At 39.5% G+C, this 25,302-nt stretch overlaps 1 protein-coding gene across 7 annotated transcripts in view; it reads left to right on the top strand.

The window, feature by feature from the left end:
* The window catches only part of Meis2 (Meis homeobox 2), a 208,507-nt gene that overhangs the window by 126,887 nt on the left and 56,318 nt on the right, over nt 1-25,302 (top strand). For all 7 annotated transcript variants that reach the window (XM_051183762.1, XM_051183761.1, XM_051183765.1 and 4 more), the window contains one exon: nt 21,589-21,665. In XM_051183762.1, coding sequence (XP_051039719.1) covers nt 21,589-21,665 — 77 coding nt within the window. The remainder of the gene's footprint in view (nt 1-21,588; nt 21,666-25,302) is intronic.

The following is a 25,302-nucleotide window of genomic DNA, read 5'->3' on the forward strand; positions in this document are numbered from 1 at the left end:
AGGAGTGTGGCAGGGACCCAGAATGCTTCCATAACAGCCAGTCCACAAGCTGTTTGAGGACAATGGCTCTTTATCATTCTTCTCTATTGGTATTCTATTTTGCAAAACATAAGCCAGATTGTTAATAAATATGTTATTGTTAACAATAATATTGTTCTCCAGTGCTAATCATAAAATGAAACACATCTTTTTAAAATTATTTGCGTCTGAAAGATCTTCAATGATGATACCTATGAGTTTAATCTATTCAAGGAACAGACCTAAGTCTTCCTGACCCAGAGCACAAACACACTGTTGCAAACTCACTACCAATCCTGCTTTCTGGACAGCTAGATAGCTCAGATGTCTTTGTCCTTTCAATTTCTCATTAACATTGGAATTTGGAAGTCCAAAGAATTGGTTCTCAGTATTTAACAGATAACACAGCTTGACTGCAATGGTCTTTTTGCACCTGTACATTTTTAAAGCATTTTTGAATGATTTACTTATTATTTTATATGTATTGATGTTTTGCATGTATGTATGTATGTCTGTGTGAAGGTGTCGGATCCCCTGGGACTGCAGTTACAGACAGTTGTGTCATGTGGGTGCTGGGAATTGAACCCAGGTCCTCTGGAAGAGCAACCAGGGCTCTTGACCATTAAGCCATCTCACCAGCCCCTTGTACATTTGTTTTTATGTAGAGGGTAATGTGCAAATAATCAAGGAATTAAGATAAAATTAAAGGATCCAGAAACAGGGAAAAATAAGTTAAATAAGGGAAATTCACTCCTGAGCTAGGAAAAAGGATGGATGACCAGGGGTGTGGGTAGAGGGGGGAGAAAGGTACTCTGGATGGTGTTGAAGTTTGCAAAAGAGAGGAAAAGATTCTCTAATGGCATGTGGTTTTCAAACAGGCAGAACCAGGACCGTTTTTTCCCCCTGTGGATGTCAGAGCAGACACACTGGAGGAGCGATAGTGAAACTCATTTTTATCCACATCACTTCCCCAATTCTTACTGGGAGTTGCTTTCTTCACATTGAGAAAATTCAGATAGTTAAACATAGTTGAGCCCTAGCTAAGAGAAGAAAATATACTGTGTGGTGAGTAGGATTGTAGTTGATGAGGTCTTATAATATTTGCCAGCATTTACAAATCAAAATGATGAAGGCATCATGGAAGAAACTCTAAATGCCTTTAACATGAAAAGTTAAAACAAAATTAAGAATCTCTGTGCTGTCTGATGGAGACATCCCTGTTGTTGGCTAGTTTGCATCTCACTATGGAGAAAGAAGCAAAACAGGACTTTAAGAATTTCACACATGCATACTAGGAATTTTGTTCATATTCACTCCCAACTCTCCCCAGATCCCAGATATGCCCCCCCCTCCAACTTCCTGCCAGGAGGACTGCTTTGATTATTCATTCAGTGGGACCCCACTCCAAAGTTAGGATCAAGGCACATGGGAGAAGAAAGAGAGGCTTGGGATAGAATCCCTTTCATGGGAGACTTCGCTCTTCCACCCCGCCTAGCTGCTGCATTAGGCAATGCAGAACCTCTTTCACGGATGGGATAAATGAAGTGTCGCCCAGATGTGAAACTTTTTTTTGCTCATACCAGTGACTGTTTTAAACAAGAACAAACTTGACCCCCACTACTTCACCAACTATACCCATTCCTTTCCTCAAGAGGCAATCTTCTCAAGGAGCATGAATGTGAGAGAAGATTTTCAGTGCCACATCAGACGACGCAGGCCTCTGGAAGACTCCAGTCATGGCCATCAATGTCCTCAAGCCCCCATCTTAACCTGAATATTTGCTTCTTTGTCAACTGTGTCTCCCTTAGCACAGTCTGTCAGCCATTTAGGCTGAGGATCCTCCTATATTAGCAGGAAATCTGTGGCCCTTGGTAGGACAGGCCTGAGAGATTTATTTCAATCTCCACTTTCTAACCCCCAAGCTTATTAGAGAACCTTCTCAATATGCCTGATTCTAACAGCAAAAAGAGTTCTCGATGGGTATCTAAAGCAATAAAAACATCTTCAGAGAGAGAGTGTGTGTCAGAGGCCAGAGGTCAGCCTCAGGTGTTATTCCTATGATCCCTCCCCCTTGTTTTTTGAGCTGAGGTATCTGATTTGGCCTGCAATTCACCCAGTATGTTAGGTGAGCCAGCCTTGGGAATATGCCTATCTGACTTCCCAGCATCGGGATTATAAGCATTCAAGTCATGCCTGGCTTTCATGGTTTCTCATATTGGTTCAGCGAGCATTTTACAGATTGAACTATTTCCACAGTCCACCATATTCTTTAGAAAGAGAGAGAAAGGTTAGGTGTGGCCATGCATGGCTGTAATCCCAGTCCTTGGGGATAGAGACAAGAGTAGTAAGGATCCAAACTCAGATTTGGCTACACAGTCAGTTTGATGCCAACACAACTGCATGATACCCTGTCTGTCGCCATCCCTCCTAATGTAGATAGAAATGAAAGACAACTTCAAAAGCTGGTTTTGAAGAACAGTATGTTGATCACAATAGGATTTGTTCTGTAACCACAGAAATCTAAGTGGCATAACTCAGTAAGTGGGGTTTTTCCTGAGGCACCCAAAGTCAATAGTGAGTTTGTGACCCCTGTAGTCAGCTGCCCACCACATGCAAACCAACAGATAAGCCACCTTCACCCTGTAGCACTCTACCTAAACAAGAATCCTCAGTATGGCAGCTAAGGAGAGTGAGTCAGAAGCTTCATATCAGCCCCAAATCATACATCTGCCTCAACCATAGCCATTCATCAGGAACTGCCCAATTTGTGGGTAAGGCAGCCATAGCAGGGCTGGGGAACATTGTCTTCCAAGAGTACAGAAGAAAGGAGAGCCCAAAACAATGGGAAGCATTGGAAATAGCTCCAAGTTGGCAGTGTGTTGCTGATGACCATAGTGGGATTATATTGACAAAGAAAGAATGTGCTTTGGTTAGCTTTTACATTTGTGATGCCGAGTCATGGTATGTTGTATTTGGAAATATCCCTTGAGGCCAGATTGTGAAAACCCTTAGGATGAAGGACAAGACTCTTACTGGTGACATGGAGACATGCAGATTTTGGGAAGAGCACTGATGTCTTGTGGAGTTGCTAATAATGGTTACAGTAGCTCAGTTATACTCAGTTTAGAGATATGGAAATTTTCTTTCAAATTAGCTAGTTATGAGTTAACAACCACATTCAGGTGTCCTTGAGGAAATGCAAAGGACATGACTAATTCATTTCTCCCCCTTCACACGTCCCAGATGAAGAACCTTTTAGTACTATTACTTTTTTTTTCAGCTAAAATCTCTTCAAAGAACTCACTGCTGATAGAAAAATAACAGGCTGAATAATCACATTCCACGGAAAACATTTGCTGGTGATATTCGTGAGCATTTCAAATGTGTTAAGCTATGTTAGGATCATGGGACTGATACAGAGAACTCCAGCTACGTGGTAGAGCAATGGAAGTGATGGATGATTCTGGTTTATGACTATATTTGCCCACTATGAATAAATAAATAGCCACTATTTGTTATGAGATTAATTACTGTGTGTCAGGCGCCATGTCCGTGTCTAAGCCTTTTAGCATGACCCACAAGGCTCTGGGTGATCTGGTGCCAGCTACACTGTAGCCCATCCTTCTTAGCCCTTGTCACACTCAAGCAGGACTCCGGGCTCTTTGCCATTGCTGCCTCGCAGCTGGCTCTAACTCCACTTGAGTCTGCTCAAATGTCACCTTCTCAAAACACTCTCCTTGGCCACCCTCTACAAAACAGCAGCATCCCCAGTCACTTTCTCAGTAGAATGCCTGTTTTTCTTCAGAAAAGTTACTGATGCCATATAGAGTATAGTCTCTATTTTTAGCTTGCTGCTTGTGTCCCTCGCTGGAATCTAAGATCCAGAGGGTCAAGGATGCATGTCTCCTGGAATAGTGCCTGGTACTTAGGAACTGTTCATTCAATGAATAAATGACTGGTTTGTGCTACAGCAGACCAATGGAAAACTTCAGTTTTAGGACAATCCAAGAGCTCCTTTAGTTCGCAGATAGTGCACAGCAACTCTATCTGATTCTGGAGCTCCTTCCTTTAGATGCAAAGCACTCCTGTCACCTTACACCAAGATCTAGGCAATGGCAAGTTGATGGAATGATTGTTCCTTAAGAGTACAATTATCATGACAGACATGGTGGCTCACACCTGTAATTCCAGCATATGGGAGACCAAGGAGCCAGAACTACCATCAATTCACAGCTAACCTGCACTATACAGTAAATTCTTGCCCAGCCTAGATTAAGAATGAGATCCGTCTCAAAAACAAAGAAAAAAGATTTTTTTTAAAAAAAGTTTTAAGTCCAGAAACGAGGTGTGAATGCTTAGGGGCATTCCTTGACACTAATGTATTCCTTAAGGAATTCCTTAAGGATAAGTATTTTTGTCTAAAGAAGTGTCTACGCTGCCCCTCCCCCTCCTTGTGGAGCTAATTGAGGGTGATCTTGAAAAGAAGATTTGCTCACATGGGCCAATGTTTCTCCTGTGGAGTGGGCTGCATCCCAAAGAATTAGCCCTCCTCAAAATGAATTATTAACCCCAGTATCCTGGCCAAATTCCCACTTGGATAGCCTAGAAACTGTTCAAAACTTGGAATCTATTGAAATGAGCCTGGCTTGATTGCCGTCCCGGCATTAATCGTGATATAATAGAGTTTCTCTAGAGATTTGTGCATGTATTATTCTAATGCATATAAATTCACGTTGTCTCTTAATTTTTTAAAAAATGTTCATCTCATGAGATACAACCTGAATTTTTTTTTTAAAGTCTTCAGTTTTGTGTTTGAATTTTCCTACATAAACAACTGTGAGCTCCCTTTCCTCATGGCTTGCCAGCCCTTTTTGCCACTCGAATGACTAGTTAGTCGCCTGGTCATTAGCACAGCGTGTTGCAGACATTAGTCACAGAAGCTTCCAGGATCCCAGCTCTCATGGGTAAGCGTTGCCTGGATTAGAAGCAAGGTGTGCTTGGTGGATATTTTTTTCGTCATTGTCCAAATTTCTTCAAGCTTATGTTCTAATGGGAAGTGCACACAATTCCTAAAATTCAAGTTAACTGACCTACAGGTGAAGCTGCTTAGGGTTCCCATGAACATCCTAAAATTATAGCTGTTAAATTCTTCAGCAGTTTTGTTCTTAGTTGTAGCCCAATTGTCATAGCCAGGACAATTTGATAGAGAAGGATAGAGTTACTCAAACAACTAAATCACTAAATCACTTTTATTAGGTAAAATTAAAATAGAAATGCAATAGTTTGTATAGGAGAGGTGACTCGATGGATAAAACACATTCCTCACAATCATAGAGAACTGAGTTCAGATCCTGGGAAACCAGATCCTGGATGCAGCATTACATAGTGCACACATCTGTAATCCCAGTGCTGCATATGTGAACCTATAGGAACAGAGAGAGAGAGAGAGAGAGAGAGAGAGAGAGAGAGAGAGAGAGAGAGAGAGAGAGAGAACAGAAATCCATTGTATTTTTTAAGGCAACTGTAGATTGTATAATTAACGAACCAGACCTTACCAAGATCACCATTATTTTGTTCTGACAATTGGCCTTGTTTGCCTTGAGCTGGCACAAAACCTCAGTGGCTTTGCATTTTGCTTTAATGGGTAACAACAGATTCCATATCTGGAATGTTCACTCTAACCTACATTTACATTAGAAATAGGACTGATGATTTTGGTAAAAGTTAAAAAAATAATTATTTCTAGAAAATAGTTGACAGATTTCTGAAGCATAGAGAACTAGAAACGGAATTGTTTCCTTTTTAAATGATTTCTTTAATTTATTTCATGTGCATTCATGTTTTGCCTGCATATATGTCTGTGTAAAATTGTTGGATTCCCCTGAAACTGGAATTACAGGCAGTTATGAGCTACCATGTTGGTGCTGGGATTTGAACCCGGGTTCTATGGAAGTGCAGCCAGTACTATGAACCTCTGAGCTTTCTCTCCAGCCCTGAAATTGAAATGTTTTCATTTAGTTTTGGAGCACAAAAAAAGTCTGTGAATGTTTCCTGCCCTCAGGTCTCTACCTCTGTGGAAGGGAGATGAGACAATGGATGTGAGCCGTGTACTCTCCAAGCCTCAGCAGCTAATATTAGAACAGTGTCTGGGAAATAATAGTGGAGAGAGCTATAAATGCAGCTGTTAATGGATTTATTTGTCCATCTCCCTTCTTCCAATCTATTTCTACCAGTGTTTTCCACAAACTTTCCCAGAATGCCACCTGAGTGTGACCTGATGACACGAGGAACACATGTGTTTCCTGAGTTGCTTGAGCATTTCCAAATAGTATCTACACTTTATATTCAACTGTTTATTTGCTAGGGTGTTAAATAATGGAAAGTCTTACTGCCTTGGGTGACGGTCATATGCTTCTGCCTATATTGTGATGAATTATGCAGGGAGTTTCTACCAGCTTTCACCAACTTTGTGTTCATCAATTTGGGTCTAGAAAAATATAGTTCCTCCTGGAAAAATCTATTTTAGATTTTTCAGTTATGTTAATAACCTGTTAGGAGTATATGCTTCTAAATCAGTAATGCACTGAAATTCCCTCACCCCCTGCAGCTGGTCTCTTGCCAACTAAGTGATTGTAGCTACTAATGTGCAAATATAAATAAACCTTCGCTTTGTTAGCTTGTATAAAGGTGTGCCTGCCTCAGCCTCAAGTAAAGTCCTGAAAATTATTCATTCACTTACCAAGGATTTATCTAGCTCTTTTTACTTTCCAAGACTTCCCTCTCCATAGACACACAGTAGGGCAGGTATGAAAGCCTGGGCACCTGTTTGTAAATCCTCGGGGGGATATTTCACTTGACATTTCATATAAACTTTAGATTACTTTCCTTTAAAAAAAAATCCAGAAGAGTGTTAGTCCCCTGAGGGGATGGGATGCAGGGATTTATAGACCAGTCAGCTTAAAAAGGCTGGTGAGCTGGCCAGTGGACTCAGGCACTTACCATGCAGGTCCAGCAACTTGTTTGAAATTTGGAGAAGGATCCTTGTTTGATTGAGTTCAGGTGAAGAAAGATGAAGAGCACAAAGTAGTTCTCTGGTCTCTACACACGCACATACATACACACACCACATATACCATGTGCACACAACAGACACACATCCCATGCACACACAACACAATACACCATATACACACCCACTATACACTTACACTTCACACACACACACCACATACACTACATACACACACACACACATACCACATGCACACACCATATACATACATACCACATACACACACCATATACATATACACCACACATACATACTCACCACACACACATACCACATTTATACATACACATATACACACATATTATACATACACACATACAAGTTGTGGCATGTATACCGCTCTCACACTCACGTACCTATCATTAGCACACGCAATAACAATAAACAAAACACTTGTAATTTAAAAAGAACATTGTTTTATAACTTGCTTTAACAAATAACAATCTACTTGAGTAATTTAACTTAAAATTTAAGTTAAATATACTTATGTAACTCCCAAGGAGGAGAATATTCACTGGCAACTTTTATACTCCCATATAGTTGCTTCCTCAAAAGTTTGAAGAGTTAGCCTAGTATCTCCACAAGACAGTGTCATTCTAATGTTCCATAACACTGCCAAAGTTCTAACCACTTAATCCTGATGGGAGACTGTGCTTCCAACTTAAGATAAAGAGAGTATAACTGGTCAACTGCCAAAACCCCAACGTCAATCTGTCCTCCATACTGTTCCAGACCCCTAGCTTCTTAAACACCTGGGCCAGGGTGCACAGCTGTCCTTCAGCATGTAATTATGCAAATATTTTTGGAATGGGATGTTCATGGGATCCCCCACTGTGATAATAGTGTATTCTCCAACTATTTCATGACTGTTTAGTTAGGGGAGAAAAAAGATGAAGACCTTATAAAGCAGTGCTTTGTACATTTCTGCTCCAGAATTCTCTTTGTGTTGTGCACTAGATGGAAACTTTACACTTCTGAATTCCTGAGCTGAAAAACCTCCTTTCTATAGTTTCTGCCAGATCAGACCTGATACTGAGTAGATAATGATTGCCAGGTGGAATTGTCCAAAGGAGGAAAAGTCACTAATAGAGTCTCCTTGATATCCATCCACACTAGAACTGAGTTGTGATCATAATAAGAATCAGAAGTGGTAGGGATGTTGACCCTACCTCCACTTTCTATGTTCTCCTATGTGTTCAAAGCTGCCCAGGGAATTAAAGAAAACCAAACCCTCATGTAGTGCACTTCTGAGTCCTGTCATATGAGGTTCTGTGATGTCGGGTTCTGGATTTTGTAAAGTTGGGTTCTAGGTTCTGTCATTTCATGTAGACATTTAAGATAAAAGCACCTTCTGATAAAATGTCCTCATTTAGAAGAAGCATAATGATTCCTTGATATATACATATGAACAGTATTTTGAAGTTGCTTAATGATTTTCTGGGGCTTATTTCCTGCCATGTGGTAATCCTTAAGTGTTTTGCTAACTCAGGGAACTCAACCTACTCAGCTTATGCTACACAAGGGTCTACTTCCATTACTCAAATAGAGAGGTTTAAATAATTCAGATATTTAAATAATGTACAAGATTGAATCAGTAACTCACATGTATCTCCTTTTTTAATGAAAAATTATTTTCTATGGTCAGAAGACCTTTCTCTTAAAAGGTTAATGGTCTTTCAATGTGTTAGATATGAGTCAAGGCAAACTTGACATTCTGTGCACAGCTATATCAAATGCTAGAGGTCTTTGTCCATTATGCAGAAATGTCATGAATGGTGAACCAACTATTTCACAGGCACCAACAATCAGATTACAAGTTCAATAGCCAAAATACACTCTGCCTATACTGGCTAATTCCAGTTGAACTCAACTACAATGAAGGTTGTCCTTTTCAAATCAAAGTTTTGTGAAGGGACCATTTTCAGAACTTCTGAAACCCTTGTAAGGAATATTTTAGTACAAGAATAGAACTATTTGATTCTAAAAGTACAAAGATATGCTACTCAGTTCTAATGTTTAAATATAGAAGAAGAAGAGAGAGCTATTGCATTAAGTTGTCATAGACGTATTTCAAATGTTCACCATTATTCCCTTACCCTGGGGTTAGGGAAGGGTATGGAGGGACCGGAAGGTGAGCAGGATTGGGGTGCATGATATGAAATCCCCAAAGACTCAATAAAGAAATACGTTACCAAAAAATATTCAATTTTGATGAACAAATTTGATGAACAATTTGATGAACAAATACAAACATTGAGAAATAATTAGAAGACTACTTTCTCTTGAATTCTTCTTGGCTACCCAACCTACAAGAAGTCCTTGAGTTAGTATTTTTTTGTTGTTCAATTAGGAAGAAAATAGTTATATTCTAATGTTTCAGTAAACTATAAACACATTATTAAATTACATTACTGTTTTACTAAAAACCCTTCTAACTTTGATGTCTCTATTTTCTTTATTAATTACATTTTTATTTTATTCATTTATTGGGAGGAGCAAAGATGCCAGGACACCCAATTAGTGGTCAGAGTATAATCTATGGAAGTTGGTTCTCTCCCACTATGTGGTTCCCAAGGATCAAACTCAGTTTGGCAAGCTTGGCAGTATGGTCCTTCACCTGCTGAGCCATCTCATTGGTCCTTCTGTTTTCTTTTGGTTCATAAATATCTATTTTTTTTTATTTACTCTGTAGCATTCAATCATGGTGCCAAAACTTAAATACTACCAAGCTCCCAAGCTCTTCCATATTTTAGTGTTTGATCACTTTAATCTTAAATGAGTGAATGTTTAGTCAGTAGATAGCACACACACACACACACACACACACACACACTCATTTTGCTTATTTGTGATATAGATTGGATAATATGATTTTGTATTTAACTAGAAGAAACATATGTGTAGCTATGATGAAAAGACATTTGAGAGTTACTCTACCTAGTAATTAGTTGATGAGGTCTACATACAAATCAGAATTTCACAACATGACTTTTGTTCATCCTTCAGCAAGACTTTATTTAAACAATCTGTGTATGCTGTGGTTTAGGTGAAATAGTAACTGGACCTATGTATGTAGAATATAAAACTGCTTCTCAGCACCTTACTTTGTTCCTGTCTTTAATTAGTTAACTTTCACTCCACAGGCTGCTCTCAAAAGAGGAAGAAAAAACAAATTGATAAGATAAAACCCTGGGGAATTCCAAAACAAATACTGCTAACTGAACTTTTGGATGGCCCAGTTAAGCATTTTCTGGCTGTGGTTATCAGTCAGTGCTTTTATTTACTAGTCAATGCGTAACTAGGGCAAACACTAGGATGGTTGTCTTTGTCTTGCTTTGTTGTGTTTGGGAGACTGACTGTTAGAGATCTTTCTTAAATATTTAAGAAACCTTAAATGCGAAAACATTAAAATGCAAGTTTATAATTAATCAAGAAGAAAGTCGGTTTTTTAAACTTACTTTTTAAAAAAGAATATTATTCTAAATAAATACTTCTAACCAGACATTGTTTTTTTAGCAAAAAGAAGCTTGTTAAAAAGTAATTCTACATCATTTAACTGGATCTCTAAATGATGGTGCCCTATACTTTGAGGGTGAGGGATTGTTTTAATGAACTTTTTAAAGTAAGCAGATCCTATTAAGAAAGGGTGTTTCTGGCTAGAGAGATGGCTCAGTGCTTCAGAACACTGCTGTTCTTCCAGAGGACTCAGGTTTAATTCCCAGCACCCACATGGCAGCTCACAACTGTCTGTTAACTCCTGTTCCAGGGAACCTGACACCCTCACACAGACATACATGCAGGTAAAACACTAATGCACATTAAAAAAATAAAGTACTGAAAAAAGAAAAGAAAGGGTGTTTCTTTAAAGTTCTTCTCCAATGGGAACCTGTTTCACAGTCAGATGTCAGAGATGGTCATTTGCCGCAGAGTTTCTTTTTTACTGTGCTGTTCATCCAAGGAAGCTGAGTTTATATCCACATTCTTCTTGGTTGGTTTTTGTTGTTGTTGTTTTGTTTTTTTAATTGATTTTTCAACTTACAGTCACCCCATCCTCTTACCCTACTCTCTGAGATGAGCAAAGAATATTATATCCAAACAGTCCCAACGCTTACTCTACAGATAATAACATTAAAAAAAAAAAAAAAAAAAAAAAGATAACACTGTTGAAATAACCCCTTCCTCTTCAAATCCTGTAAGCTGCCTCTTGTCAAGCTAGATCTTTGGTGCCTATTTATGGAATGTCGAATGAAATTATTCATTGTAGGGTTCATGCAGATAAAGCTTCACAAAGCAAACTAGAGTTGTTTTATAGCTTTTAATGCTCCTTAAAAATTCCTTGCTGTATAGCCCACACTTGTTTTCATCCAGAGTTCCTGTTACTGAAGGACTATTATCCTGGGCTATTGTCCTCATTTCCTTCTCCCTCGGGCTCACATGGCAATGTGTCTGGATCTGTTGAGGAGGGTTGTTAAAGAAGAGTGTATCTCATCACATACCTATGTACCTCATAAACAACTGAGCCTGTTTACAAAAAAGAAATTAAGTGTTAATGAAACCTTCCTTGGTGTATGTCTCTTCCTTGCTTCTCATTATTGTGAGTAGAGTCCAGCCATGTCATCCAGTCTTCCCTACATACAATGGCTTACTCTGAAAATAAGAGTGTGACTCCTCAGGTGCAGTACCTGGGTGTGAAGCTGGTACTTCCTTCCTCTTTAGGTAGCCCCTCTCTTCACTCTTCCATCTCATTTGCTCTCTGGCTTTTCAGCCTGACTAATTTCCATTTCTCTAGTTTCAAAACGTAGCATTTATAAACTACAAAGAATTCATGTGACTGTACTTTCAAACTTGATTAGTTTGACCCTTGTATATTGGCTACATCAACAGGCCAGGGAGTAGCCTACAGTCTGTAAGTAAAATGTGGCTAGCCAGTCTCTGCTATCAAAGAGAAATGGGTCTAACAGTAGAACTAGTAATCAGACACTGACATGAGTCTAACCTTAGTGTGCCAAAAAGGGAACATTCAGGGAGGTTGTCCGTGTTACTAAGTGGCTAACACAACAAAATCTGAACACTGATATTTGTAATTCCTAAGTAGAAATAAGATCTATTAAAATTTCTTTGGGGGTTCTGTAATGTGAAATGTCTTCTTTCAGGGGTGTCAGGGGCATCTTAAAAGAAGAGGTGCCAACTGGGCAAACCACTGGGCAGGCGATTCTGCATCTCCAGCCTGGGTTTCATTAGGCATAAAATGGGAAGCTTGGATTAGATGGCCCCTGATGTCCTTTCCAGTTGAGTGTGTGAGTTTTTCGTTTGCAGTTCACTGGAAAAAATCTAAATAGCCTAAACCTGTTTTGAAATCTATTTCAACAAATGATCCATAAAATAAATAAGCACAAAATTCAATTTTTTGGAAAAGTGGTCTAGCTATAGAACAGTGTGGCCCCATAAAATATTAATTCAATCGCTGGGTAGAAATGTGAAATGATTGCTAAATGAGTCAAGGCCTTATTTGGGACTTTGAGGTCATTTAGGAAGATTGCCATTAGGCATGGAGGCAGTGTAACATGCATGGCCAAGCAGCTCATGGGAGCATCCTAACAAATGTTAAATAAAAATTATCTTTCTCTAGTCCTACAAATATATTTCCATTATGTTCAAAATAAAACTCTACTGGGCTTTTAATTCTCTGTCAGTAGGAAAATAATTATTTTTTTCTATGTTTAAAATTGAAATCTTCTTTGGAAATGGCTTCTGCAACATTTTTCTAATACATATTTGGATTCTGTTTTGGAGTTGTGAAGTAAAGTGTGTGTCAGTGGTATCTGACCGTTGCGTAATCTCTTCCATTCTGCTAGATAATCCCTGTCTGAACTATTAGAGATGATCTTGTAATATAAAGGCAGAAGTTTTTCTCTGTGATCCTAAATGTATATATGAAAAAGTATTATGATATATATATATATATATACATATATATATATATATATTTGCTTTTATGTTAAGTAAGTACTCTGGCCATGAAGATATGTCTCCAGCACTAGTTTCTCCTGGTTAGACTTAAACTTGCAATTCTCCTGCCTTGGCCTCCCAAGTACCTTGAATTACAGGGCTAAGCCCAAGCACTCTTTGCACTTTTCATCTTTTTTCCCCTTTTCTTTTTTCCTTTTGGATGTCTCATGCTTGTTAGACAAATACTCTACTTGTGAGATTCATCCCCAGCCCCCTCCATTCTTGGTTCTTTTGTGGTGTGTGTGTGTGTGTGTGTGTGTGTGTGTGTTGGTGGTGGTGGTTGTTGTTTCTGAGACATGATAATACTATGTAACCTAGGTTAGCCTTAAACTTGAAACCTTCTGCCTCCTTCTGTCCTGCTAGAATTATAGACATAGGCCAGCACATTTAGCTCTTTGTTCTTTGGCCTTTCCATTGTGGCTTCAAGTCAACCAAATACTAATATTTTAGGCTCTAACTATTATTAAAATCTCTTAAACCTTTTCTCAATCTTAGAGGGTGTAGTTATTATTTAATCTATTTACTTCTAAATAAACTTAAATGAAAATGAGTCTTCCATAAATAGCCACATTTTCTTTCTCTCAAATATATATCTGGCATAAAAATTTAGAAACTATTCATTTGAATTTGAAGCTTGTGTTTCCATGACACCAAACATCTGGATGAAGATGGGAAAACGCAGATGTTTTCAAATACCCAAATTCTGTGTTGTTAAAACAGTTAGATGACTATCTGAACCTTTCCATATTTATCTGGGGATTTATTCATTGTATATGAATAAATACAGCAAAGCCAGTCCTTTCTATAAAAAAAAAAAACTGTCAAGTTCATAAGGAATACATTGGCTCACAAGTATGTATTGAGGACTTACTATATAGAAAGCCCTGTGCTAGGAGCTACAAAAGTTCAAGGTTAAATAAGACATGAACTTGCTTCTCAATTTTTCAAATTAGTGAGGGATGTTACCCAAGTGCACATATTTACATAAAGATGAGTAGAGGAAACACAAGAGAAGAGGGGAGAGGAGTTTGGAAGGAAATGATTACTTCCAGCTTTGGGGGGGGGCACTGTTTGTTTGGAAAGTTGGGGTGCCAGAACTGAGAAATTGATGGAGATGTGAGAATCACATAAATGTCAAATATAATTTCCCTCTGGAATTCAAGTCAAATAACCCTGAATTAGTTTAATGATTGCTGTGGGATCTGTTGGTTAGTACTATCACATCCTCTGGTTACTATAAGGTCTTTGCAATTAAGTATTTCTCAGGTATTTTGGCTAGCAAATTTATATTCATGTCCCTTAAGAGTTCCCACTTTACACAAGAAACAGGCTGATGCTTTCTGTGGTCATTGTGTGGAAACAGCATCACGATTGTACCTTACATTTTGCCTTCCCAATTTAAATAGGGAATCTTCACAGCTCCACATTCCTTGAACCTCCAGAGTTCTGTCTTTCTGATTTTGTGATGTTTAATCAGCTGGAATCACAACTTGGACAAATGCTTTAAAATCCTGAACTGTCTGTTGGTTGGTTTTCTGCTGTGCTTGACAAAGCAGCATTGTGGACTCATTCCTCTCTTGACTCTTTTCTTTCTCCCTTTACCTCTGCCTCTTTACCAGACAGATGCAAAATAAAAGAAATGCTCACTTTTAGCCAGTGGAAGGAAAGGGAACAGACTAAGAAATCACTGGAATTAAACTGTGTGTGTTACTTAGTCCAAGGGATTGAAAGTGAAGACAGACCAGTTATAGGTAAATTTATATCCATGTGTAGAAAAAGATACCAGAAATCTGTTGTCTACAAGAACATTCTTCACAGTTGGGTTCCTTCTCCCCATTTGCTGGCAACAAAGTTCAGTCCTACACCAAGCACACTATGTAAGAGCTGTAGTGAATGGAGAGCCATTTAGATGATAGAATTCCTTAATCTAACTTGGATATCTTCCATGCAGACAGCATAGTTAACCATGCTGATTGGCTAAGCCTGGGTCACTTTTTCCCAAGGTAAAAATCAAGGCACTGTTACCAAAGAAAAGGTTGAAATACACTTCAGTGGAAAATGTGAATGCTAGAATGGAAACGTCGTCCATTAAATGTGAGGATGATACCAGAAAGCAACACCTAATGGTGTAGAAACAGCCATATATCATGAAGGAGAAAGGCTGGACTCTATTAGCAGGACTCCAGCTTGTAAGCAGAAAGGAAACGAACAATAATCAAACAGGTGACTGGAACTGGGCAGAGTAGCCCATCCCTATAATCTCAGTGCTCAATAGGCAAGAGGATTGCCATGGATTCCAGGCAAGCATAAGCTACAAAAGTGAGTTCTATTTAGCCTGACCACCTGAGCTAGGCTACAGAGTAAGATGGTCTCAAAAAAGCCAAAATGGGGGAAGGAAGGGAGGAAGAGGGGAATGAGAGAAGGGAAACTAAAAAAGGAAGGAAGGAAGGGAGGGAGGGAGGGAGGGAGGAAGGGAGGGAGGGAGGGAGGGAGGGAGGAAGGAAGGAAGGAGAGCTGCTCTAGCTGCTGCTTAGCAAAAGGAGCAGTAGCTTTATTGATTTTTCTGGGGTGGGCTGAACTTCTATAATTGTCAATTAGTCATGGGCACAGTTTCAAAGATGTTCTTCCTGTGTACAAACATGCTGGCCTTGTACTTGGTGGACTAAAGAGCAGTCAGCCTCACTTAGGAACTGCTGAGTTTATTCTGGTGTCATCATTTTGTGTAAATGTCCTAGCCTTGTGGTCTAGTCCAGGACTTATGACAAGGCCCTGAACTGCAGGTGTTTGTTTGCAAAGAAAGCTGCAAGCAGGGTAGAAAAAATGCCTGGTAGGTCCAATGAGCAATAGGTGAAGTTAGTCCTACATTAAACAGTTCTCACAAGACCAGCATGTCTACATCCAAAGCTCAGTAGAGTATGATCCAAATGAAGCAGCAAAGATGACAGACACGACATAAAGGCATAGAGATTCCAGGCCTTTTTATCCTATTTAGTCATCTATCAGGTATCTGTGAGCTCTACTGAAGAGTCAGTATTTGGCAAAAATGGTCTTGAAATTTCTACAGAATAGGTTATGCAACTGTTATCATAGCCGTTCATTAGAGGTGTTATCATCAGCAAGCTAGCAAGATGCTAAGAATGTGTCCTCAGCCTTGTGATCTCTGAAATTAGCCATGTTTTTTTAAGTCAAGGAAGAACAAATGCTGTGATTTTGCTCCATCAGTTTGTCTTACATTAAAATTGATTCTGGGGAGAAAGGGGGAAAAGAATTAGAATTAACCTTCAAATAGTGTGTTATTATGCTTGCTCAGATGGGTGCTATCTCAGGTGCGGGTCTCCAAACTCCATTGTTTTATCACCCAGACTTCTATCTCAGGCCCATTCATATGCAATATGGAAGAACTACTGACAAAACTACTGGCTGGGCTGGCCATTCTTGCTACAAATACACAGATGTAATGAGAGAGCATCCAGGTGGGGTGGTGCATGTTTTTAGAGGCAGAGGCAGGAGAAGTGAGGTCAGCCTGGTCTACAGAGCAAGTTCCAAGTCAGCCAAAGCTACATAGTGAGACCCTGCTTCCCCCCCAAAAAAAATGAAAGTAGAAGAGAAATATGAGAGAGAGAGAGAGAGAGAGAGAGAGAGAGAGAGAGAGAGAGAGAGAGAGAGAGAGGGAAACACATAAAGTTTTCTTGTTAGGGAGTTATACTCGAGAGAGATGTATATAAGACAGAGTAGTGAAGATGTAAAATTATTATTAGATGTATCTAGTAAATTTCTTTCTTTGGAAATTTAATGGGGGAATATATTACATTGAGAAACAAAGATGGGGGCCTTTAAAATGTCTTTTGTGTTGTTGTCTCATGTTTCATCTTTAAAACTGATGAAAACTTGCAATGTATTCATGGTATAGGAATTGCTGTCCACACAAGAAAAAGTTGATAAACTAATGGCAATTGACTCAAGAAGACCTTTCATTAGAAGATACATTTATATACACAGGGGATAGTCCTTTGTACCCAGTGAGTATGGTCCTAGGTCGCTAAATGATATCCTCCCAAAGCAGTTTCCTTGTCCATGTTGGGGAAATTACTTTGAGGGTTTCATATGTAGCTAACATAAACAAAATTAAGATCACAACAGTGGAATGATGGCTCAGAGGCTAAGAGCACATACTGCTCTTTCAGAGGACCCGAGTTTGGTTCCCAGCATCCATGCTCACAGCTCCCTGTAAGTCTAGGACTGAGTAGAATCCAATACCTCTGGCCTTCACAAGCAACTGAACTCATATGTACACACACACACACACACACACACACACACACACACACACACACACACACTTAAAATAAAATCTTAAAGAAATAACAGACATGGATAAGAAAAATGATTTTTAAAAAATAACCAAGTCACCTGGGTGTAAAGTGAGTATGTTAGGGAGGAACAAGGGGCAGAGGTCATCTTCCCCATGGTAACAGGAATTCATCCCATCTAACATCCTTCACAGAAAGTAGCTTAACCATTTTTCTGTTGCATTCATTATTACACAAATAATTTGACAAAGTATGTAGCCTTGGCTGGACTGAAACTCCCTACATAGCCTAGGCTGGCCTCAAACTCACAGAGACCCACCACCCCATTCTCCCACTGCTGAGTTAAGGGGGGAAAAATCACATTTCATTAAATTCAATCCAGCTGGTAGATGTTTAGGTGATTTCCAGTGTTTTAGTCTTAGAAACAAAGAGCTCCCTTTTTTACTTCATTGTACATTTCTAGTTTGTGGGATGACTTGAAATATCACTTATTATTTTACAGCATCTTTACAACACAAAATGAAATTCACAATCAACAAGTTCTAGTTTGGACATTATTGGAGAAGGGCTAGTCACAAATGATAATTGTTAAATGCATTTCAGCCATGTCCCAGGGATGTAATGTAAGGATGTTGCTCCTCTGCTTCCATGCACTTGATCTAGGAAGTGTCATGTACTTGGTCTGCCTTAAGAAGAAGAAGAGTAGGCGTGTTGAGACTTGAATAAAGACATCTTGCTTTTAAGTGGATTTGTACATGAGTCACAATTAAAAAAACATTTTCTATCCTTATTGGATCATGAGCTATGCATGCCCTTTTCACTTTCCAAACCTTTGTTAGTTGATATTCCAAGTAAGAAGACCTCTAAAGATGTGCTTATACTCACTGGTGGCCTTGGGATTATTTCAAGATGTAAAAATCCTTAACCTTTAGCGCTTTATTGATGAAGGAACTCATCATCATTGCTAGTGTATGACAACATGTACTCTTAGGAGGAAACTGAGCCAACTCTGAGCCACTGGACCCAAGGGAGTTGGCCCCCAACAGTGAACAGTCAAACCATAGCTTTAGGCCAAGAACATGGAGATTGACTACAAATTATTGCTTGTGGTCCACTTCCAGTTTCCAAGTGCAAACATACCAAAGTTTATTTTAAATTTGAGCCAGTCAGACATTTAGTAATATACATCAAAGAACGAGCGAAGGCTTCCCCTGTTTATTATTTCAACATGATGTCTGTCCCAATAAAGCATGCACATGATAGATCACGCAGGAGAAGTCCTTTAGTTCCGTGGTTTGTCCTTAAATCTGAACATATACTTGTAAATTAATACAAAACATATTGTCACGTCCCAATCCCTCTGAAAGCTGATTGTTCTCAATGGCTCTTTTAATTTTAGAAACCCAGTGGCCGACTGCCAGGGCACTTAGAGATCAGCAGTCATCCCATATATAAAAGGGGCAAGGATCTGGAGTGCTCAAAACCCACAGGATGGCATTCAAAGAACTTAAAACTTATTCTAGTTTTCCCTATTAATTAAAAAAAAAAAAGCCATCTGCGCAAGGTGAATTTTGGTAAGGTACCAACGTTTTTAATGATTCTGGATGGAATTTGAAATGGCTTATGAAACAGAGAAAGTATAGCAAGGGATTCCCATGATAAAATGTACTGTTTATAAAATTCTGCAGTCATTTGACTATATTTCTAATAAAACACTAGAGAGCATTCTTGTTGTTCAATCAGAATTTGCAATCAAACTTGAAGGACTTGGCTCTAGTAACCTGGGAACATCCATTTTCTGCTCTTCTCCTAAACTATCCATTTTTTATCTAAACATTCTCTCTTTCTTTCTCTCTCTCTCTGTCTGTCACACACACACACACACACACACACACACACACACCTCACACTTGTCACAACTTTTTGGGCAAATGCAAAAAGCAACACACACGGCACATGGCACACAGAGAGAGAGAGAGAGACAGAGAGAGACACAGAGAGAGAGACTGAATAAAGAAGCAGCATAATGTTATATTTCCAGCTTCTCTCTATACATTCAGGGGAATGCCTCTTTATTTCTTGGTGTTTACAGGATTTCTTCCTGTGGGCTAACCACCTATAAACCTAGGCTTTCAACAATCAGAGTATCAGAAACTCAAAAGGGGACCACTGCCTTGAATTTGGCCAGGAAATACCTTGACAAAAAGGATTTTTAAAAAAAACTGTCATTTGCTCTCCAACCAGTGTTTTCAGTCAATTAAAATTTGTCCCCTAGGCCTCTTCCAGTTTGAAGGCACCTCCGCATCTATGATGAACAACCCTTGTTTGTGAGTCATTCATTTTCTCCATTACCAAAAGGAGAATAGAGGACAATTACATTGTTTGGACGAATCGGAGTGTTAGGAGGAGTATTTGTCACAGAGGCAGAGTGCAGTACCTGACAGCAGGGATTGATGGCCAGGAATGAGTGTGAGTGGCCGAAGCAGCCTCATAGGATGCAAATTACTGACTGTGGATTCCAATTTACCCTGTTCATTTTTCTTGCCTGTGCTGAAGACCATTAGTGGTTTTTGAAGCAGTGAAGGGGTCATTACTAATGTGGGGAGGCTCTAGCAGGAGGGGGAAGGAGGGGCAAAGCCTTCTGCAATTACACAGCTTTAAGGAACAGGCTGCAGGCCCTAGCCAAAAAAGTGTCAACACCTCGCAATCAGAAAAATTTATTTTCATTTTATGCTTAACCCATATTAACTCAACATTATCATCTTTCTTTGTTAACATTTGCAGAATATTAAAAGCCTGGCTTCTATAGTAATACAGATCTAGTTAACCCTTTTGCTATACAGGGGATTTTGTTCAACCTGATGGCATATGGGTTCTTGAATAAACAATCATGCACATTTTGGAGAACTTATTCTATTATAGAAGATGAAATACCTGAGAAGTGAATTCTTAAATGATTGGAAAATATCCCCTCCCTCAAATGCTGGGATGATTAGAATACTTTAAAGACTTATTTATACTACTCTTAGTTATGTATATTGGGGGGGGGAGACAGTGTACTTGTGAGTGCCATCATAGCTCAGAGGCCCCACATACCCTGGAGCTGGTATTACAGGCAGCTGTTAGCTGTCCAGCGTGGGTCCTTTGAAAAAGAGGTAGGAGGCTCCTTAACACTGAGCCACCTCTCCAGCCCCTTCAGTGATGTTGGTGAGATTCCAACTCAAGGCTTTCTAGTCTATGAACAAATAGGACATGGGGATAAATGTTTACCTTTGTGTTTAAGAAAATCAGGGAATTTTGAACAGGACCCTGTGTAACAGATGTGTTTCATAATTGTGTGCCCTCCAGCACAGAACTTCTTGAAGGAAATGTATGATTGTAAAACAACAATCCTGGGTTTTGAGATGAGAGAGGAGAAGGAAGATGGGGATAATGGGAGGGCTTGTCATTATCAGTGTGAGTAAACTGTGAAGGAAGGAAAGAATTAAAAACTGAAATCTATGGCTTTGTTCTCTCATTGCTGTACTTGATGTTAACATGGGAAAATTCTGCAGGAAGCATAGCATATATCTGCTGTGAAATTTATGCCCAGAGTAAGGGGCAGGTAGCCTAGGCATATGAACTTGATAGCCCAGTGCACTAACCAGTAAAAATTAAAGAATTCAAAACCCATACCTACAAAGGACTCTGTATCCAATCAGTTGCCTTGGCTTCCCAAATAGTTGTGATTACATATTGGCCCATGGTCCAAATGTAGTTAGCCTCATATCAACAAAGAAATAATAGTTATGTATACCAGTCTCTCAAAGATAGCATAGAGTATGAATTCCACACAACCCACTAGTGAGCAAAGGAAATGGGCTACCAATCCCCTACAGAAATAGACACCCAGAATTCTGGTGCCATTCAAAGATACTTTCCACCCATGATGGATTGAGGACACAAAGTGACCTAGATACCTGGACATTCATTGCTGGTCCTATGGAGTGTGACAGGAAGTTGGGGCTGCCCCCACTGGCTCCGGTCCACACTTGGCGGCAAGTTAAATATATTTTTCTACGTGATGAGGAGAATCAAGCCATAGAATAAAGAATGCACCAAGGGTGATTTTATGCTTAGGAGAATGTGCCTCTTTCCCAAATTCTGATGCATCTTTTAAAACATTTATCTTTTCATCAGCATCCGTACCCTTCCGAAGAGCAGAAGAAACAGTTAGCGCAAGACACAGGACTGACAATTCTCCAAGTAAACAACTGGTGAGTGACCCCAAGATCTTCCTCCTTTTACTAGAGTGGGGTTTCTAGATAATTGTTTTCTTTTATTTTCTGATCTTGTTTCTGGAACAAAGGAAATCAAGGATAATGTCTGCATTTCTTCCCTGAGGTGTGAAATTTATGCTTAGGGTGATGGACAGGTAGCCTAGGCAAGTGGGGTTTATAGGATTTCTTTTTCTTTCTGGCTCTTTCTGTTTCTTCTCCCCTACACTCACTTTTCTCTTCTCTGATGCTTTCAAAATTCTCCAGCTGAATCACAAATTCTGTCTGGCTCGTTCTTCTTAGATATTGTCTGTGTATTTTTGCACAATGCTCACACACAGGTTTCTTTTGTCTGGACTCTGAGGAACAATGTAGACACAGGGTTTGGGGGTTTTGTTTTTTGTGTCTTCCCATAGGTATTTATTTACCCTAATTTTTTTAAAATAGAGGTGAAAGGTTTTCTCCATTTTTAGCTTGTGATTCAGATTACTTGCATGGTGGTATATGGGCCATCTACTCTTTGTACATGGCTTAGAGGGTAACTGAGCAAAAAGGAGGGGTATGGGGATTAAATAAAATGATCACAGTGGCCAGGAAATGATATAGGAATTACTTATCAAAATACTGGCCCAGGTTTTATCAGCGGCTTAATTTTGTTCTGTACATTCTTGGGGTGATGTTCAGATTAATTGAACTGACAGTTCTCTTTCAAAATTCAGGGGAAGTATTTGCACGGATTTCAGGCCTTATACAAACTTAATTACATGGAACTCCACTTTATCATTCTAATTCCATGTAGCAGAGGTTGTATTTACAAATGAGAAGTCTCTGGCTTTATTCACAGCTTTCCTTAATATATTTATCAAAGCAGGTTCATTTACAAAGTGCTCTATCTGTGGGATACAGGCAGGCAGACATTAACAAAGCTTTTAGGTTTATCAGGCTCGCTGCCTGATGAGCTACCCGAGGGTCAATTGATTTTGTGGTTCTGTGATTCATTTTTTTCTCATTTTTCTAGGATCACAATGAGAGACATGCTTGGAGAATTAGCCAGTTTGTCTGCCTTATCTGTCAGGCAATTTTTTTTTTCCCAGGGAAGTCAAGCTACTTAAATTGGCCACAGGAACTGTCGTTATCTGACTTTAATGCACCCTATAGTGTGGATAGCATTTCAATTACACCAGTAACCAAAGCTTAGCTGCAGCCCTTTTCATGCCTAGTGCTATACAGAAAGTGATGTGCCTACCTACAGAAGCAGAAAATTGAGTTGCCTTGCTTCTGTCAGGGTGATTAATGCAGAAATAAACTGCTAACCTGAAAAGAGAGGCAGGAAGAAGGGAGAGACAATGCAGACTGGAATTCTCTTTAATTTTCTCCTAAAGATTGGAGCTATGTACATTTAAAGATACCCTTTAGAGGGAAATCTTGGAATAAAGGTTATAATACCCAGGGTAAGATATGTTTGGACTGGCAGTGATAGGAGCTTTCTGATGCAAATACATAATATGTGTAAATGTATACCTTCTCATTCCTGTTCCCAGTTCAAGAAATCAGTGGTCTGAAACAATAAAGTAAAAACATTATGAGTTAAGTTAGGAGACTTCGTCCCATGTATTGTTTTATACTTTCTCATTCCCAGTGTAAGCTGCTACAAATCCAGCAGTGCCTAGTACAATTAACATCTTTTTTTTAGAAAATTGTGTTGTGTAAATTTGGGCACATTCGGGGAAGTTGTGAAGGGAATATTTGAGAGAAATGAAATGCTTCTATGCTGATATTTGTCATTGACATTTGACCTTTCTTTGAAAACACTGTCACATGTCATCCATTCCCGGCATTTTTTGATGTAGTCATTGCCCTTGAAAAGCAAAGACATTTCAGTACTCAATCTAAAGACTAGCCTCCCTCAGACACCTGGCTGGAGCCTGGAAGAAAGGAACCTTCCTTTCTGAATTCCACGGAGCCCCAAGGCATGTGCAGGAGTTCAGTTGGTGTGATATTTGGGGTTTCTTGTTTCTCTGTTATTTGGGCCACATTTGCTGAGGGTGAGGAATGACAGTCTGTCATGCAGCACACTTGCCTTGGTACGGGATACATGGTGACACCTCCGTCTTTACAAAATAATTCCATCTTTCTAATTTTCACACTTCCTTCTGAAAAATTCTATAATCCTGCCCTCGGGTCGGATTCTTAGCTAATAGCTACCATAACTTTGATAATAAGGTGTGACTCCTGAGGACGGCTCCACAAGTACCCCTAAAGCACTGCCGAGAGTTTTAGACAGGGCCCCCTAACTGGGGATTTCAGAGAGAGAGCTGAAAAGGAACACTCCCCATCCTCGGTCATTTTGAACTTGTCCAGTGCCTTGACGAAGTCACCTTTGAAAGACTGCTATCTAGCCTCTTTCAGGAGGCTGCAGAGTCAGACCTCCAGTGTAAGACAGCGATGAGAACAGTGAATTTTCCAGGCCCTGAGAGCTGTCACTCTCAGAAAAAGAGGATCAGAAGTAGTTCCTGGAGCTGGAGAGATGTCTTAGTGATTAAGAGCACTTGCTGTTCCTCCAGAAGACCCAACTTTGATTCTCAGCACCCAAGTTCGATGGCTCACAACTACCTGTATCTCCAGCTCCAGTGATCTGACTCCCTCTTCCAGCCTCTGTGGGTATATCCCCAATACACACACACACACACACACACACACACACACACACACAGCGGCACATACAGAGGCAGGCACATAAATACACACATACAGGTAAATAAAAGTTAAACTAAAAAACATATTTAAAAACAAATAGTATCTGAACTTTAAACACCGACCCATTAGCCAGCTGTGGCCAGCTGTCCAACCTTACATGCTGCTATGCCTGGTGAGTTAGAGTGGCCTGGGGAAACTCCAGATCAGTCAGACCGTCTGTTGCTCTGTTCTGTTGCCTACTTTTAAAGCAGAAAGGCCAAGGTGTAACATCCACGGTAATAAGCAACAGAACACGGCCACACGCACCTAATGAGAGCAATAAGCAGTAAAAAGCGGGCCAGTTAAGACCCATCAGTAATTAGGAACTAAGAACAAATAAGCAAAATGGAAGTTTAGGAGGTAATTGAGAGAATTAAAGATGTGTTGGATCTTTGCAGCCTGTGTTAGAAATGACCCTAGAGAACTTTTTGATGTATTTATAGTAGGGAGTGTATAAAACATGATGACATGACCAAAACCAAAGTGTGACTTCCAGAAGGATCAGTGTTTATGACATTGATGTCATTTCCCTACAATTATCTCTTAGAAGTCCATGAATAATAAACCACTCAATTATGTTTTTTTTTTTCAAGATGACATTATAGATGAAGCAATCAGGCATAGTGTCTCACACCTGTAACCCTAGAGTACAAGAGACCAAAGCATGAGGAATGCATTGAATCCAACGCTATGGAGTGAGTTCTAGGTTAATTTTGACTACAGAGTTAAGCCTTGGCTCAAAAAGCCAAAAGCAAGGTCAGGCATGGTAAAGCATGCCTATAACAATTGAAAATGCATAATTACAAAAACAGAGAGAAAAGTTTTCCACACAATGATATAAATACATTTTTCATCAAATAGCTTACAAGCAAGAATGGAGATCTCTCTCAAAAGGGAATGT

The sequence above is a fragment of the Phodopus roborovskii genome, unplaced genomic scaffold (assembly GCF_943737965.1).
Source record: "Phodopus roborovskii unplaced genomic scaffold, PHOROB, whole genome shotgun sequence".
Lineage (NCBI taxonomy): Eukaryota > Metazoa > Chordata > Mammalia > Rodentia > Cricetidae > Phodopus > Phodopus roborovskii.